Below are 19,116 nucleotides of genomic sequence, written 5' to 3'. Positions count from 1 at the left end.
TTGTACGTTTTTTCCACGTGTCTTGACATGCAAAGTATTCCTGCAAAGTTTGGTGAAGATCTTAGTATGTAGTTTTTGACCTCATCTGGAACCTCCTATCTGAAAATTTGAAAATTCTTAAAAAATTCGTCCAAAATCTTGATGTCTCCAATCTCTTGTTTTGTACGTTTTTTCCACGTGTCTTGATATCCAATGTATCCCTGCAATGTTTGGTGAAGATCTGAGTATGTAGTTTTTGACCTTATATGGAACCTCCTATCTGAAAATTTGAAAATTCTTCAAAAATTCGTCCAAAATCTTGATGTCTCCAATCTCTTGTTTTGTACGTTTTTTCCACGTGTCTTGACATCCAATGTATCCCTGCAAAGTTGTTACGTACCCAATAGGACCAAGTAATGTGAATAGTTTGCCAAAGACGAATAGAGATGGCAGCACCAGGCGTGCAAGGTTAAGAATTGGCATAATATATATGAATAACTTTATAAATAAGAACAAAGCAAATTGGAAAGATGAAAAACAATAGAATATATTATAAGAAGACAAAGAATAAATATGAAAGAAGTAAATTAACATATATATCTTATAAATCAAATCAATGATCACATGTAAGTTAATATGAAAATTAAGGAAGTCAAAGCACTGATACAAGTTTGTGTCTTTGAACAGATATTGCATCTGTTTGGTTGATTTACCATTCCCGTAGCGGAAATTTTGTTTACATCAGTGGCGAGCGCGTTCTGATCGACGCCCCACAGCACTTTTTGGTTGCGCAGTTTAACTGTAGCACCTACTTGGATGTGCATGTCAATCGGCGGCACCAAGTATACACTCTGTTGTACCTAGTTAGTGGTGGCGCGTTCCGATCGAAGCCCCAAGGGAGGATATTAGTATTATTCCCAAAGCTTGGAGGAAAAAGTTGGAAAAGGATAAAGGCATTCGTTAAATAGTCAAAACCTAAATTGAAATCCAGAGGGAAGTTCACAAAGGAGACAAGAAGGAAGTCCAGATCCAGACCGTCCATTGAGAAGGAAGTCCAGATCCAGACCGTCCATATTGAGAAGGAAGTTCCGATCCAGACCGCCCATTGAGAAGGAAGTCCCGATCCAGATCCTCCATATTGAGAAGGAAGTCCAGATCCAGACCGTCCATTGAGAAGGAAGTCCCGATCCAGATCTGCCCATTACGAAGGAAGTCCAGATAGAAGAATATACAGATAGAGAAAATAAAATAATAAAAAAGCATAGAAGAAAGTAGCTTATCATGTAAATATTCTTACTCCATGTATCCTGTGTTTAAATAATATATTCGTTTAAACGTCTCCATTGGAAGGCATCCTGTCTGGTTTCGTTGTCTACAAAGAACCCTACCCTGTAGATAAGCTAGCTGAGTTTTAAGATTAAGGTTTATGTACCTTTGCACCAAATGAAGGTAGCATAAATAAATGGCGACCAACTTTTGGGGCTAGAGAATTAGGAACCAGACAGCGAAGAGAGAAAGAATAATTGAAAATGGAGGAAAAGGATAAAGATGGAAATGAGAATGGGGAAGCTACAATGAAGGAAGACGGAGAAAAAAGGGAAACTTTCATTTGTTGCGGAGAGGAAGGAAACAAGGAAGAAATTATTTTCTGTGTCACATGTAAGGAAATGAAACATTGGACGTGCGAAGGAATAAGAAAGGAGAAATACATATCAATAAGTAAAAGGGAAGAAGATTATACATGTAAGGAATGCAAGAAGGAAAAGCTAAAAGAAAAGCAGAAGAAGACAGAAGAAATAAACTTGATGGAAATGTTCCAAAAGCTGTCAATGCAGATAAATGAAAATAACAGAGAACTGAAGAAGATTGAAGAAAGTAATAGGAAGGCGGAAGAAAATAACAGAGAAGTAAAAGAAAAGTTGGAAGAAAATAACAAGGAAGTGAAAGAAAAGTTAGAAGAAGTAAGAAAGGAAAGCAAGAAAATGTACGAGAAAATAACCGAGACATGTGAAGAAAATAGAAGATCATTGGAAAAGAAGATAGAAGAAACAACACTGCTAATTGAAAACAAAAGCGTGGATATAAATAGGACCATCGAGGAAGAAGTTTCAAAACTTAGAGAGGAGAATATACACTGAACCAACAGTATGGAAAGAAAATTTTTTCGAAATAAATCGCAAATAGAAGCAGTATCTTCCAGAATAGAAGAAAATGAAAACAAGATAGAATTAGCCGTTTCAAGAACAGAAGAAAATGACAGCAAGAAAGAAGTAGATGTTTCCAGAATAGAAGAAAACGAAAACGAGATAGGAGAAGCGAAGGTCATGATAGAAGATAGAAGTTGGAATATGAAAGAAGAAAGGTCCAATGACGAGCATGACAGCAAGACAGAAGAAGTAGCTATAAAGTTACGAGAAGAAAACACTCAGGAACTTAAAGAGGTCAAACAAGAGGAAGATGAGAAAATAGAAGAAGAAGAAAGAGGAATAGAAAGAGATGAAAAATTTAGTTGTCAATGTAATGATGAAGAAATCCATGTCAAAATGAAGATGAAAGAAGAAAGTTCCAGTGACGAGTCTCTGACGGAGGAAGAAAAGAAGCATACACATAACCGAAGATGTAAACAAAGAAGGAAGAAAAGTAAAATGAGATATAGATATATTCACGTAAAGACATGGAAGAAGAAGAAGAGAAAGAAATTAAAAATAGAAAAGAACCTGAAGAAAGTTAATAATATGCTAAGAAGGGTCGACATAGATCAAATTGATTTTGATTCTACTTCGCCAAAGAGAAGGAAGAAGAAGACGAGACGGAAAAGACAAGGAGAGCATGCATTTGATGAAGATCTAGAACAGAAGAAGTCTTGGCAGAAACTAGATTTGAAGAAGAGAGAAATGAAAGTAATTTCTTTATTAGAAGAAAGTTGGAAGAGGAGGAGGAAGGATCTTGAGAAGAATAGAAAAGAAAATAGAAGAAATAGAAGAAAAATAGGAAGAAAAAAAGAAAACAAGATAGTGACAAGCAACGAGTATTTGAAAGAATTGGAAGATACAAATAGGACTGACTAGTGCTAAGTATGGAGATGTTATGATTTACAGACTGGCAAGCGTATGTTTCTAAAATTATTAAAGTTCTCTGAAAAAGTTCCAGTTCACCAGAAGAAAAATTTAGTTACTGTAAAAAGATATACGTATATATATGATAGTCATCGTTGGAGGAAAATCTATTCTGCAAGTGATATCTTAAGAAAGAATGATAAATGGTAATTTATGTCACCACTCGATTGAACAATGAGACTGATAGTGAAAGATCAAACCTGTAAAAGAAGAGATGCCAAAGAAAGTAATATGGAAAATGGATGTAAACTTTTCAATTGTACGAACAGAAGAGAAAGAAGAGAACAGTTAGGCACAGAAGGAAGTTAATCATGAAGAAAACTCTCAGGAAAAGGAGAAGAAAATATGAAAGAAGATCGAATAGTATCAGTAAAACATATTCTTTGTAAGCTTAGACGATTAAAAGTCATCGTGTATTTAGAAAAGTGCAAATGAAACAGGTTGTAATCCCAGAAGTTAGAAAAAGAATCTGTTGTATTCCGAGAATGGGTTGTAATTACAGAAAATAAATATATCTAGATACATGCTGATATGAAATCAAGGTGAAGAATTATTGTAGCTGATAAAAACACTTAGATGGTCAACTTAGAGAAGAGAGAGAGTTCTTTGAAACGGAAAAATCTGAGCTAACTGATAATCTGTAGAGAGATTGCTGAAAGGAGAAAAGGGTGAAATGAAAATTACTTTTTTAGCAGGACATCGTTAGGTAAAGACTATCTTGGAGAGATTATACGAGCAGACTTGCAGGAGATGAGTAATTGAAGAATTATATTTTATATCTAGAAATAACTTGAGAGGTCATGAATATTTCTGGAACGTGGTGATAAGATATCTAGAAACAAAAAATAGAAAGAAGAGAGAGAATTTAGACAACATTAGAAGATATAATTGTACAGAAGAGAAGAAAGAAAGCGTCAAGAAGAAATAATAGACTTGTACATATATAATTTGAAAAAAAATGTATCTGCATATATATATATATATATTACGACAAATTTTTTTGTATGGCCAAAGGGGGGAATATTGTGTTACGTACCCAATAGGACCAAGTAATGTGAATAGTTTGCCAAAGACGAATAGAGATGGCAGCACCAGGCGTGCAAGGTTAAGAATTGGCATAATATATATGAATAACTTTATAAATAAGAACAAAGCAAATTGGAAAGATGAAAAACAATAGAATATATTATAAGAAGACAAAGAATAAATATGAAAGAAGTAAATTAACATATATATCTTATAAATCAAATCAATGATCACATGTAAGTTAATATGAAAATTAAGGAAGTCAAAGCACTGATACAAGTTTGTGTCTTTGAACAGATATTGCATCTGTTTGGTTGATTTACCATTCCCGTAGCGGAAATTTTGTTTACATCAGTGGCGAGCGCGTTCTGATCGACGCCCCACAGCACTTTTTGGTTGCGCAGTTTAACTGTAGCACCTACTTGGATGTGCATGTCAATCGGCGGCACCAAGTATACACTCTGTTGTACCTAGTTAGTGGTGGCGCGTTCCGATCGAAGCCCCAAGGGAGGATATTAGTATTATTCCCAAAGCTTGGAGGAAAAAGTTGGAAAAGGATAAAGGCATTCGTTAAATAGTCAAAACCTAAATTGAAATCCAGAGGGAAGTTCACAAAGGAGACAAGAAGGAAGTCCAGATCCAGACCGTCCATTGAGAAGGAAGTCCAGATCCAGACCGTCCATATTGAGAAGGAAGTTCCGATCCAGACCGCCCATTGAGAAGGAAGTCCCGATCCAGATCCTCCATATTGAGAAGGAAGTCCAGATCCAGACCGTCCATTGAGAAGGAAGTCCCGATCCAGATCTGCCCATTACGAAGGAAGTCCAGATAGAAGAATATACAGATAGAGAAAATAAAATAATAAAAAAGCATAGAAGAAAGTAGCTTATCATATAAATATTCTTACTCCATGTATCCTGTGTTTAAATAATATATTCGTTTAAACGTCTCCATTGGAAGGCATCCTGTCTGGTTTCGTTGTCTACAAAGAACCCTACCCTGTAGATAAGCTAGCTGAGTTTTAAGATTAAGGTTTATGTACCTTTGCACCAAATGAAGGTAGCAAAGTTTGGTGAAGATCTGAGTATGTAGTTTTTGACCTTATCTGGAACCTCCTATCTGAAAATTTGAAAATTCTTAAAAAATTCGTCCAAAATCTTGATGTCTCCAATCTCTTGTTTTGTACGTTTTTTCCACGTGTCTTGATATCCAATGTATCCCTGCAAAGTTTGGTGAAGATCTGAGTATGTCGTTTTTGACCTTATCTGGAACATCCTTTCTGAAAATTTGAAAATTGTTAAAAAATTCGTCCAAAATCTTGATGTCTCCAATCTCTTTTTTGTACGTTTTTTCCACGTGTCTTGACATCCAATGTATCCCTGCAAAGTTTGGTGAAGATCTGAGTATGTAGTTTTTGACCTTATCTGGAACCTCCCATCTGAAAATTTGAAAATTCTTAAAAAATTCGACCAAAATCTTGATGTCTCCAATCTTTTGTTTTGTACGTTTTTTCCACGTGTCTTGACACATAATGTATCCATGCAAAGTTTGGTGAAGATCTGAGTATGTAGTTTTTGACCTTATATGGAACCTCCTATCTGAAAATTTGAAAATTCTTAAAAAATTCGTCGAAAATCTTGATGTCTCCGATCTCTTGTTTTGTACGTTTTTTCCACGTGTCTTGACATGCAAAGTATTCCTGCAAAGTTTGGTGAAGATCTTAGTATGTAGTTTTTGACCTCATCTGGAACCTCCTATCTGAAAATTTGAAAATTCTTAAAAAATTCGTCCAAAATCTTGATGTCTCCAATCTCTTGTTTTGTACGTTTTTTCCACGTGTCTTGATATCCAATGTATCCCTGCAATGTTTGGTGAAGATCTGAGTATGTAGTTTTTGACCTTATATGGAACCTCCTATCTGAAAATTTGAAAATTCTTCAAAAATTCGTCCAAAATCTTGATGTCTCCAATCTCTTGTTTTGTACGTTTTTTCCACGTGTCTTGACATCCAATGTATCCCTGCAAAGTTGTTACGTACCCAATAGGACCAAGTAATGTGAATAGTTTGCCAAAGACGAATAGAGATGGCAGCACCAGGCGTGCAAGGTTAAGAATTGGCATAATATATATGAATAACTTTATAAATAAGAACAAAGCAAATTGGAAAGATGAAAAACAATAGAATATATTATAAGAAGACAAAGAATAAATATGAAAGAAGTAAATTAACATATATATCTTATAAATCAAATCAATGATCACATGTAAGTTAATATGAAAATTAAGGAAGTCAAAGCACTGATACAAGTTTGTGTCTTTGAACAGATATTGCATCTGTTTGGTTGATTTACCATTCCCGTAGCGGAAATTTTGTTTACATCAGTGGCGAGCGCGTTCTGATCGACGCCCCACAGCACTTTTTGGTTGCGCAGTTTAACTGTAGCACCTACTTGGATGTGCATGTCAATCGGCGGCACCAAGTATACACTCTGTTGTACCTAGTTAGTGGTGGCGCGTTCCGATCGAAGCCCCAAGGGAGGATATTAGTATTATTCCCAAAGCTTGGAGGAAAAAGTTGGAAAAGGATAAAGGCATTCGTTAAATAGTCAAAACCTAAATTGAAATCCAGAGGGAAGTTCACAAAGGAGACAAGAAGGAAGTCCAGATCCAGACCGTCCATTGAGAAGGAAGTCCAGATCCAGACCGTCCATATTGAGAAGGAAGTTCCGATCCAGACCGCCCATTGAGAAGGAAGTCCCGATCCAGATCCTCCATATTGAGAAGGAAGTCCAGATCCAGACCGTCCATTGAGAAGGAAGTCCCGATCCAGATCTGCCCATTACGAAGGAAGTCCAGATAGAAGAATATACAGATAGAGAAAATAAAATAATAAAAAAGCATAGAAGAAAGTAGCTTATCATGTAAATATTCTTACTCCATGTATCCTGTGTTTAAATAATATATTCGTTTAAACGTCTCCATTGGAAGGCATCCTGTCTGGTTTCGTTGTCTACAAAGAACCCTACCCTGTAGATAAGCTAGCTGAGTTTTAAGATTAAGGTTTATGTACCTTTGCACCAAATGAAGGTAGCATAAATAAATGGCGACCAACTTTTGGGGCTAGAGAATTAGGAACCAGACAGCGAAGAGAGAAAGAATAATTGAAAATGGAGGAAAAGGATAAAGATGGAAATGAGAATGGGGAAGCTACAATGAAGGAAGACGGAGAAAAAAGGGAAACTTTCATTTGTTGCGGAGAGGAAGGAAACAAGGAAGAAATTATTTTCTGTGTCACATGTAAGGAAATGAAACATTGGACGTGCGAAGGAATAAGAAAGGAGAAATACATATCAATAAGTAAAAGGGAAGAAGATTATACATGTAAGGAATGCAAGAAGGAAAAGCTAAAAGAAAAGCAGAAGAAGACAGAAGAAATAAACTTGATGGAAATGTTCCAAAAGCTGTCAATGCAGATAAATGAAAATAACAGAGAACTGAAGAAGATTGAAGAAAGTAATAGGAAGGCGGAAGAAAATAACAGAGAAGTAAAAGAAAAGTTGGAAGAAAATAACAAGGAAGTGAAAGAAAAGTTAGAAGAAGTAAGAAAGGAAAGCAAGAAAATGTACGAGAAAATAACCGAGACATGTGAAGAAAATAGAAGATCATTGGAAAAGAAGATAGAAGAAACAACACTGCTAATTGAAAACAAAAGCGTGGATATAAATAGGACCATCGAGGAAGAAGTTTCAAAACTTAGAGAGGAGAATATACACTGAACCAACAGTATGGAAAGAAAATTTTTTCGAAATAAATCGCAAATAGAAGCAGTATCTTCCAGAATAGAAGAAAATGAAAACAAGATAGAATTAGCCGTTTCAAGAACAGAAGAAAATGACAGCAAGAAAGAAGTAGATGTTTCCAGAATAGAAGAAAACGAAAACGAGATAGGAGAAGCGAAGGTCATGATAGAAGATAGAAGTTGGAATATGAAAGAAGAAAGGTCCAATGACGAGCATGACAGCAAGACAGAAGAAGTAGCTATAAAGTTACGAGAAGAAAACACTCAGGAACTTAAAGAGGTCAAACAAGAGGAAGATGAGAAAATAGAAGAAGAAGAAAGAGGAATAGAAAGAGATGAAAAATTTAGTTGTCAATGTAATGATGAAGAAATCCATGTCAAAATGAAGATGAAAGAAGAAAGTTCCAGTGACGAGTCTCTGACGGAGGAAGAAAAGAAGCATACACATAACCGAAGATGTAAACAAAGAAGGAAGAAAAGTAAAATGAGATATAGATATATTCACGTAAAGACATGGAAGAAGAAGAAGAGAAAGAAATTAAAAATAGAAAAGAACCTGAAGAAAGTTAATAATATGCTAAGAAGGGTCGACATAGATCAAATTGATTTTGATTCTACTTCGCCAAAGAGAAGGAAGAAGAAGACGAGACGGAAAAGACAAGGAGAGCATGCATTTGATGAAGATCTAGAACAGAAGAAGTCTTGGCAGAAACTAGATTTGAAGAAGAGAGAAATGAAAGTAATTTCTTTATTAGAAGAAAGTTGGAAGAGGAGGAGGAAGGATCTTGAGAAGAATAGAAAAGAAAATAGAAGAAATAGAAGAAAAATAGGAAGAAAAAAAGAAAACAAGATAGTGACAAGCAACGAGTATTTGAAAGAATTGGAAGATACAAATAGGACTGACTAGTGCTAAGTATGGAGATGTTATGATTTACAGACTGGCAAGCGTATGTTTCTAAAATTATTAAAGTTCTCTGAAAAAGTTCCAGTTCACCAGAAGAAAAATTTAGTTACTGTAAAAAGATATACGTATATATATGATAGTCATCGTTGGAGGAAAATCTATTCTGCAAGTGATATCTTAAGAAAGAATGATAAATGGTAATTTATGTCACCACTCGATTGAACAATGAGACTGATAGTGAAAGATCAAACCTGTAAAAGAAGAGATGCCAAAGAAAGTAATATGGAAAATGGATGTAAACTTTTCAATTGTACGAACAGAAGAGAAAGAAGAGAACAGTTAGGCACAGAAGGAAGTTAATCATGAAGAAAACTCTCAGGAAAAGGAGAAGAAAATATGAAAGAAGATCGAATAGTATCAGTAAAACATATTCTTTGTAAGCTTAGACGATTAAAAGTCATCGTGTATTTAGAAAAGTGCAAATGAAACAGGTTGTAATCCCAGAAGTTAGAAAAAGAATCTGTTGTATTCCGAGAATGGGTTGTAATTACAGAAAATAAATATATCTAGATACATGCTGATATGAAATCAAGGTGAAGAATTATTGTAGCTGATAAAAACACTTAGATGGTCAACTTAGAGAAGAGAGAGAGTTCTTTGAAACGGAAAAATCTGAGCTAACTGATAATCTGTAGAGAGATTGCTGAAAGGAGAAAAGGGTGAAATGAAAATTACTTTTTTAGCAGGACATCGTTAGGTAAAGACTATCTTGGAGAGATTATACGAGCAGACTTGCAGGAGATGAGTAATTGAAGAATTATATTTTATATCTAGAAATAACTTGAGAGGTCATGAATATTTCTGGAACGTGGTGATAAGATATCTAGAAACAAAAAATAGAAAGAAGAGAGAGAATTTAGACAACATTAGAAGATATAATTGTACAGAAGAGAAGAAAGAAAGCGTCAAGAAGAAATAATAGACTTGTACATATATAATTTGAAAAAAAATGTATCTGCATATATATATATATATATTACGACAAATTTTTTTGTATGGCCAAAGGGGGGAATATTGTGTTACGTACCCAATAGGACCAAGTAATGTGAATAGTTTGCCAAAGACGAATAGAGATGGCAGCACCAGGCGTGCAAGGTTAAGAATTGGCATAATATATATGAATAACTTTATAAATAAGAACAAAGCAAATTGGAAAGATGAAAAACAATAGAATATATTATAAGAAGACAAAGAATAAATATGAAAGAAGTAAATTAACATATATATCTTATAAATCAAATCAATGATCACATGTAAGTTAATATGAAAATTAAGGAAGTCAAAGCACTGATACAAGTTTGTGTCTTTGAACAGATATTGCATCTGTTTGGTTGATTTACCATTCCCGTAGCGGAAATTTTGTTTACATCAGTGGCGAGCGCGTTCTGATCGACGCCCCACAGCACTTTTTGGTTGCGCAGTTTAACTGTAGCACCTACTTGGATGTGCATGTCAATCGGCGGCACCAAGTATACACTCTGTTGTACCTAGTTAGTGGTGGCGCGTTCCGATCGAAGCCCCAAGGGAGGATATTAGTATTATTCCCAAAGCTTGGAGGAAAAAGTTGGAAAAGGATAAAGGCATTCGTTAAATAGTCAAAACCTAAATTGAAATCCAGAGGGAAGTTCACAAAGGAGACAAGAAGGAAGTCCAGATCCAGACCGTCCATTGAGAAGGAAGTCCAGATCCAGACCGTCCATATTGAGAAGGAAGTTCCGATCCAGACCGCCCATTGAGAAGGAAGTCCCGATCCAGATCCTCCATATTGAGAAGGAAGTCCAGATCCAGACCGTCCATTGAGAAGGAAGTCCCGATCCAGATCTGCCCATTACGAAGGAAGTCCAGATAGAAGAATATACAGATAGAGAAAATAAAATAATAAAAAAGCATAGAAGAAAGTAGCTTATCATATAAATATTCTTACTCCATGTATCCTGTGTTTAAATAATATATTCGTTTAAACGTCTCCATTGGAAGGCATCCTGTCTGGTTTCGTTGTCTACAAAGAACCCTACCCTGTAGATAAGCTAGCTGAGTTTTAAGATTAAGGTTTATGTACCTTTGCACCAAATGAAGGTAGCAAAGTTTGGTGAAGATCTGAGTATGTAGTTTTTGACCTTATCTGGAACCTCCTATCTGAAAATTTGAAAATTCTTAAAAAATTCGTCCAAAATCTTGATGTCTCCAATCTCTTGTTTTGTACGTTTTTTCCACGTGTCTTGATATCCAATGTATCCCTGCAAAGTTTGGTGAAGATCTGAGTATGTCGTTTTTGACCTTATCTGGAACATCCTTTCTGAAAATTTGAAAATTGTTAAAAAATTCGTCCAAAATCTTGATGTCTCCAATCTCTTTTTTGTACGTTTTTTCCACGTGTCTTGACATCCAATGTATCCCTGCAAAGTTTGGTGAAGATCTGAGTATGTAGTTTTTGACCTTATCTGGAACCTCCCATCTGAAAATTTGAAAATTCTTAAAAAATTCGACCAAAATCTTGATGTCTCCAATCTTTTGTTTTGTACGTTTTTTCCACGTGTCTTGACACATAATGTATCCATGCAAAGTTTGGTGAAGATCTGAGTATGTAGTTTTTGACCTTATATGGAACCTCCTATCTGAAAATTTGAAAATTCTTAAAAAATTCGTCCAAAATCTTGATGTCTCCAATCTCTTGTTTTGTACGTTTTTTCCACGTGTCTTGACATCCAATGTATCCCTGCAAAGTTTGGTGAAGATCTGAGTATGTAGTTTTTGACCTTATCTGGAACCTCCCATCTGAAAATTTGAAAATTCCTAAAAAATCCGTGCAAAATCTTGATGACCCCAATCTCTTGTTTTGTACGTTTTTTCCACGTGTCTTGACATCCAATGTATTCCTGCAATGTTTGGTGAAGATCTGAGTATGTAGTTTTTGACCTTATATGGAACCTCCTATCTGAAAATTTGAAAATTCTTAAAAAATTCGACCAAAATCTTGATGTTCCGAATCCTATGTTTTGTATGTTTTTTCCACGTGTCTTGACATCCAATGTATCCATGCAAAGTTTGGTGAAGATCTGAGTATGTAGTTTTTGACCTTATATTGAACCTCCCATCTGAAAATTTGAAAATTCTTAAAAAATTCGTCCAAAATCTTGATGACCCCAATCTCTTGTTTTGTACGTTTTTTCCACGTGTCTTGACATCCAAAGTATCCCTGCAAAGTTTGGTGAAGATCTGAGTATGTAGTTTTTGACCTTATATGGAACCTCCTTTCTGAAAATTTGAGAATTCTTAAAAAATTCGTCCAAAATCTTGATGTCTCCAATCTCTTGTTTTGTACGTTTTTTCCACGTGTCTTGACATCCAATGTATCCCTGCAAAGTTTGGTGAAGATCTGAGTATGTCGTTTTTGACCTTATCTGGAACATCCTTTCTGAAAATTTGAAAATTCTTAAAAAATTCGACCAAAATCTTGATGTCCCGAATCCTATGTTTTGTACGTTTTTTCCACGTGTCTTGACATCCAATGTATCCATGCAAAGTTTGGTGAAGATCTGAGTATGTAGTTTTTGACCTTATATTGAACCTCCCATCTGAAAATTTGAAAATTCTTAAAAAATTCGTCCAAAATCTTGATGACCCCAATCTCTTGTTTTGTACGTTTTTTCCACGTGTCTTGACATCCAAAGTATCCCTGCAAAGTTTGGTGAAGATCTGAGTATGTAGTTTTTGACCTTATATGGAACCTCCCATCTGAAAATTTGAGAATTCTTAAAAAATTCGTCCAAAATCTTGATGTCTCCAATCTCTTGTTTTGTACGTTTTTTCCACGTGTCTCGACCTCCAATGGATCCCTGCAAAGTTTGGTGAAGATCTGAGTATGTCGTTTTTGACCTTATCTGGAACATCCTTTCTGAAAATTTGAAAATTCTTAAAAAATTCGTCGAAAATCTTGATGTCTCCAATCTCTTGTTTTGTACGTTTTTTCCACGTGTCTTGACATCCAATGTATCCCTGCAAAGTTTGGTGAAGATCTGAGTATGTAGTTTTTGACCTTATATGGAACCTCCTATCTGAAAATTTGAAAATTCTTAAAAAATTCGTCCAAAATCTTGATGTCTCCAATCTCTTGTTTTGTACGTTTTTTCCACGTGTCTTGACATCCAATGTATCCATGCAAAGTTTGGTGAAGATCTGAGTATGTCGTTTTTGACCTTATCTGGAATCTCCCATCTGAAAATTTGAAAATTCTTAAAAAATTCGTCGAAAATCTTGATGTCTCCAATCTCTTGTTTTGTACGTTTTTTCCACGTGTCTTGACATGCAAAGTATCCCTGCAACGTTTGGTGAAGATCTGAGTATGTAGTTTTTGACCTTATCTGGAACCTCCTATCTGAAAATTTGAAAATTCTTCAAAAATTCGTCGAAAATCTTGATGTCTCCAATCTCTTGTTTTGTACGTTTTTTCCACGTGTCTTGACATCCAATGTATCCCTGCAATGTTTGGTGGAGATCTGAGTATGTAGTTTTTGACCTTATCTGGGACCTCCTATCAGAAAATTTGAAAATTCTTCAAAAATTCGTCCAAAATCTTGATGTCTCCAATCTCTTGTTTTGTACGTTTTTTCCACGTGTCTCGACCTCCAATGTATCCCTGCAAAGTTTGGTGAAGATCTGAGTATGTCGTTTTTGACCTTATCTGGAACATCCTTTCTGAAAATTTGAAAATTCTTAAAAAATTCGTCGAAAATCTTGATGTCTCCAATCTCTTGTTTTGTACGTTTTTTCCACGTGTCTCGACCTCCAATGGATCCCTGCAAAGTTTGGTGAAGATCTGAGTATGTCGTTTTTGACCTTATCTGGAACATCCTTTCTGAAAATTTGAAAATTCTTAAAAAATTCGTCGAAAATCTTGATGTCTCCAATCTCTTGTTTTGTACGTTTTTTCCACGTGTCTTGACATGCAAAGTATTCCTGCAAAGTTTGGTGAAGATCTGAGTATGTAGTTTTTGACCTTATATGGAACCTCCTATCTGAAAATTTGAAAATTCTTAAAAAATTCGTCCAAAATCTTGATGTCTCCAATCTCTTGTTTTGTACGTTTTTTCCACGTGTCTCGACCTCCAATGTATCCCTGCAAAGTTTGGTGAAGATCTGAGTATGTAGTTTTAGACCTTATCTGGAACCTCCTATCTGAAAATTTGAAAATTCTTCAAAAATTCGTCCAAAATCTTGATGTCTCCAATCTCTTGTTTTGTACGTTTTTTCCACGTGTCTCGACCTCCAATGGATCCCTGCAAAGTTTGGTGAAGATCTGAGTATGTCGTTTTTGACCTTATCTGGAACATCCTTTCTGAAAATTTGAAAATTCTTAAAAAATTCGTCGAAAATCTTGATGTCTCCAATCTCTTGTTTTGTACGTTTTTTCCACGTGTCTTGACATGCAAAGTATTCCTGCAAAGTTTGGTGAAGATCTGAGTATGTAGTTTTTGACCTTATATGGAACCTCCTATCTGAAAATTTGAAAATTCTTAAAAAATTCGTCCAAAATCTTGATGTCTCCAATCTCTTGTTTTGTACGTTTTTTCCACGTGTCTTGACATCCAATGTATCCCTGCAAAGTTTGGTGAAGATCTGAGTATGTAGTTTTTGACTTTATCTGGAACCTCCCATCTGAAAATTTGAAAATTCTTAAAAAATTCGTCCAAAATCTTGATGTCTCCAATCTCTTGTTTTGTACGTTTTTTCCACGTGTCTCGACCTCCAATGGATCCCTGCAAAGTTTGGTGAAGATCTGAGTATGTCGTTTTTGACCTTATCTGGAACCTCCCATCTGAAAATTTGAAAATTCTTAAAAAATTCGTCGAAAATCTTGATGTCTCCAATCTCTTGTTTTGTACGTTTTTTCCACGTGTCTTGACATGCAAAGAATCCCTGCAACGTTTGGTGAAGATCTGAGTATGTAGTTTTTGACCTTATCTGGAACCTCCTATCTGAAAATTTGAAAATTCTTCAAAAATTCGTCGAAAATCTTGATGTCTCCAATCTCTTGTTTTGTACGTTTTTTCCACGTGTCTTGACATCCAATGTATCCCTGCAAAGTTTGGTGGAGATCTGAGTATGTAGTTTTTGACCTTATCTGGGACCTCCTATCAGAAAATTTGAAAATTCTTCAAAAATTCGACCAAAATCTTGATGTCTCCAATCTTTTGTTTTGTACGTTTTTTCCACGTGTCTTGACACATAATGTATCCATGCAAAGTTTGGTGAAGATCTGAGTATGTAGTTTTTGACTTTATATGGAACCTCCTATCTGAAAATTTGAAAATTCTTAAAAAATTCGTCCAAAATCTTGATGTCTCCAATCTCTTGTTTTGTACGTTTTTTCCACGTGTCTTGACATCCAATGTATCCCTGCAAAGTTTGGTGAAGATCTGAGTATGTAGTTTTTGACCTTATCTGGAACCTCCCATTTCAAAATTTGAAAATTCCTAAAAAATCCGTGCAAAATCTTGATGACCCCAATCTCTTGTTTTGTACGTTTTTTCCACGTGTCTTGACATGCAAAGTATTCCTGCAAAGTTTGGTGAAGATCTGAGTATGTAGTTTTTGACCTCATCTGGAACCTCCTATCTGAAAATTTGAAAATTCTTAAAAAATTCGTCCAAAATCTTGATGTCTCCAATCTCTTGTTTTGTACGTTTTTTCCACGTGTCTTGACATCCAATGTATCCCTGCAATGTTTGGTGAAGATCTGAGTATGTAGTTTTTGACCTTATATTGAACCTCCCATCTGAAAATTTGAAAATTCTTAAAAAATTCGTCCAAAATCTTGATGACCCCAATCTCTTGTTTTGTACGTTTTTTCCACGTGTCTTGACATCCAAAGTATCCCTGCAAAGTTTGGTGAAGATCTGAGTATGTAGTTTTTGACCTCATCTGGAACCTCCTATCTGAAAATTTGAGAATTCTTAAAAAATTCGTCCAAAATCTTGATGTCTCCAATCTCTTGTTTTGTACGTTTTTTCCACGTGTCTTGACATCCAATGTATCCATGCAAAGTTTGGTGAAGATCTGAGTATGTCGTTTTTGACCTTATCTGGAACCTCCCATCTGAAAATTTGAAAATTCTTAAAAAATTCGTCGAAAATCTTGATGTCTCCAATCTTTTGTTTTGTACGTTTTTTCCACGTGTCTTGACATGCAAAGTATCCCTGCAACGTTTGGTGAAGATCTGAGTATGTAGTTTTTGACCTTATCTGGAACCTCCTATCTGAAAATTTGAAAATTCTTCAAAAATTCGTCGAAAACCTTGATGTCTCCAATCTCTTGTTTTGTACGTTTTTTCCACGTGTCTTGACATCCAATGTATTCCTGCAATGTTTGGTGGAGATCTGAGTATGTCGTTTTTGACCTTATCTGGAACCTCCCATCTGAAAATTTGAAAATTCTTAAAAAATTCGTCGAAAATCTTGATGTCTCCGATCTCTTGTTTTGTACGTTTTTTCCACGTGTCTTGACATGCAAAGTATTCCTGCAAAGTTTGGTGAAGATCTGAGTATGTAGTTTTTGACCTCATCTGGAACCTCCTATCTGAAAATTTGAAAATTCTTAAAAAATTCGTCCAAAATCTTGATGTCTCCAATCTCTTGTTTTGTACGTTTTTTCCACGTGTCTTGACATCCAATGTATCCCTGCAATGTTTGGTGAAGATCTGAGTATGTAGTTTTTGACCTTATCTGGAACCTCCCATCTGAAAATTTGAAAATTCCTAAAAAATCCGTCCAAAATCTTGATGACCCCAATCTCTTGTTTTGTACTTTTTTTCCACGTGTCTCGACCTCCAATGTATCCCTGCAAAGTTTGGTGAAGATCTGAGTATGTAGTTTTTGACCTTATATGGAACCTCCTATCTGAAAATTTGAAAATTCTTAAAAAATTCGTCCAAAATCTTGATGTCACCAATCCTATGTTTTGTATGTTTTTTCCACGTGTCTTGACATCCAATGTATTCCTGCAAAGTTTGGTGAAGATCTGAGTATGTCGTTTTTGACCTTATCTGGAACCTCCCATCTGAAAATTTGAAAATTCTTAAAAAATTCGTCGAAAATCTTGATGTCTCCGATCTCTTGTTTTGTACGTTTTTTCCACGTGTCTTGACATGCAAAGTATTCCTGCAAAGTTTGGTGAAGATCTGAGTATGTAGTTTTTGACCTCATCTGGAACCTCCTATCTGAAAATTTGAAAATTCTTAAAAAATTCGTCCAAAATCTTGATGTCTCCAATCTCTTGTTTTGTACGTTTTTTCCACGTGTCTTGACATCCAATGTATCCCTGCAATGTTTGGTGAAGATCTGAGTATGTAGTTTTTGACCTTATCTGGAACCTCCCATCTGAAAATTTGAAAATTCCTAAAAAATCCGTCCAAAATCTTGATGACCCCAATCTCTTGTTTTGTACTTTTTTTCCACGTGTCTCGACCTCCAATGTATCCCTGCAAAGTTTGGTGAAGATCTGAGTATGTAGTTTTTGACCTTATATGGAACCTCCTATCTGAAAATTTGAAAATTCTTAAAAAATTCGTCCAAAATCTTGATGTCACCAATCCTATGTTTTGTATGTTTTTTCCACGTGTCTTGACATCCAATGGATCCCTGCAAAGTTTGGTGAAGATCTGAGTATGTAGTTTTTGACCTCATCTGGAACCTCCTATCTGAAAATTTGAAAATTCTTAAAAAATTCGTCCAAAATCTTGATGTCTCCAATCTCTTGTTTTGTACGTTTTTTCCACGTGTCTTGACATCCAATGTATCCCTGCAATGTTTGGTGAAGATCTGAGTATGTAGTTTTTGACCTTATCTGGAACCTCCCATCTGAAAATTTGAAAATTCCTAAAAAATCCGTCCAAAATCTTGATGACCCCAATCTCTTGTTTTGTACTTTTTTTCCACGTGTCTCGACCTCCAATGTATCCCTGCAAAGTTTGGTGAAGATCTGAGTATGTAGTTTTTGACCTTATATGGAACCTCCTATCTGAAAATTTGAAAATTCTTAAAAAATTCGTCCAAAATCTTAATGTCACCAATCCTATGTTTTGTATGTTTTTTCCGCGTGTCTTGACATCCAATGGATCCCTGCAAAGTTTGGTGAAGATCTGAGTATGTCGTTTTTGACCTTATCTGGAACCTCCCATCTGAAAATTTGAAAATTCTTAAAAAATTCGTCCAAAATCTTGTTGTCTCCAATCTCTTGTTTTGTACGTTTTTTCCACGTGTCTTGACATCCAATGTATCCCTGCAAAGTTTGGTGAAGATCTGAGTATGTAGTTTTTGACCTTATCTGGAACCTCCTATCTGAAAATTTGAAAATTCTTCAAAAATTCGTCGAAAATCTTGATGTCTCCAATCTCTTGTTTTGTACGTTTTTTCCACGTGTCTTGACATCCAATGTATCCCTGCAATGTTTGGTGGAGATCTGAGTATGTAGTTTTTGACCTTATCTGGGACCTCCTATCAGAAAATTTGAAAATTCTTCAAAAATTCGTCCAAAATCTTGATGTCTCCAATCTCTTGTTTTGTACGTTTTTTCCACGTGTCTTGATATCCAATGTATCCCTGCAAAGTTTGGTGAAGATCTGAGTATGTCGTTTTTGACCTTATCTGGAACATCCTTTCTGAAAATTTGAAAATTCTTAAAAAATTCGACCAAAATCTTGATGTTCCGAATCCTATGTTTTGTATGTTTTTTCCACGTGTCTTGACATCCAATGTATCCATGCAAAGTTTGGTGAAGATCTGAGTATGTAGTTTTTGACCTTATATTGAACCTCCCATCTGAAAATTTGAAAATTCTTAAAAAATTCGTCCAAAATCTTGATGACCCAAATCTCTTGTTTTGTACGTTTTTTCCACGTGTCTTGACATCCAAAGTATCCCTGCAAAGTTTGGTGAAGATCTGAGTATGTAGTTTTTGACCTTATATGGAACCTCCTTTCTGAAAATTTGAGAATTCTTAAAAAATTCGTCCAAAATCTTGATGACCCCAATCTCTTGTTTTGTACTTTTTTTCCACGTGTCTCGACCTCCAATGTATCCCTGCAAAGTTTGGTGAAGATCTGAGTATGTAGTTTTTGACCTTATATGGAACCTCCTATCTGAAAATTTGAAAATTCTTAAAAAATTCGTCCAAAATCTTAATGTCACCAATCCTATGTTTTGTATGTTTTTTCCGCGTGTCTTGACATCCAATGG

The 19,116-nt window shown here is 35.4% G+C and overlaps 1 protein-coding gene across 1 annotated transcript; it reads left to right on the top strand.

Moving 5' to 3' along the window:
• The first annotated feature begins 1,256 nt into the window (after positions 1 to 1,256).
• Positions 1,257 to 9,637, top strand: LOC145982346 (uncharacterized). Its single transcript, XM_083115903.1, has 3 exons — positions 1,257 to 1,886; positions 7,526 to 7,710; positions 9,571 to 9,637. Exons 1-3 carry the CDS (start codon positions 1,509 to 1,511, stop codon positions 9,635 to 9,637), a joined length of 630 nt encoding a protein of 209 aa, XP_082972029.1. The 5' UTR covers positions 1,257 to 1,508.
• The last annotated feature ends 9,479 nt before the right edge of the window (positions 9,638 to 19,116 follow it).

This window comes from Lepisma saccharinum, unplaced genomic scaffold (assembly GCF_977018435.1).
Source record: "Lepisma saccharinum unplaced genomic scaffold, izLepSacc3.1 HAP1_SCAFFOLD_137, whole genome shotgun sequence".
Classification (NCBI taxonomy): Eukaryota; Metazoa; Arthropoda; class Insecta; order Zygentoma; family Lepismatidae; genus Lepisma; species Lepisma saccharinum.
Note: the sequence above shows the minus strand (reverse complement) of the source record. Positions and strands in the feature narration are given on the sequence as shown.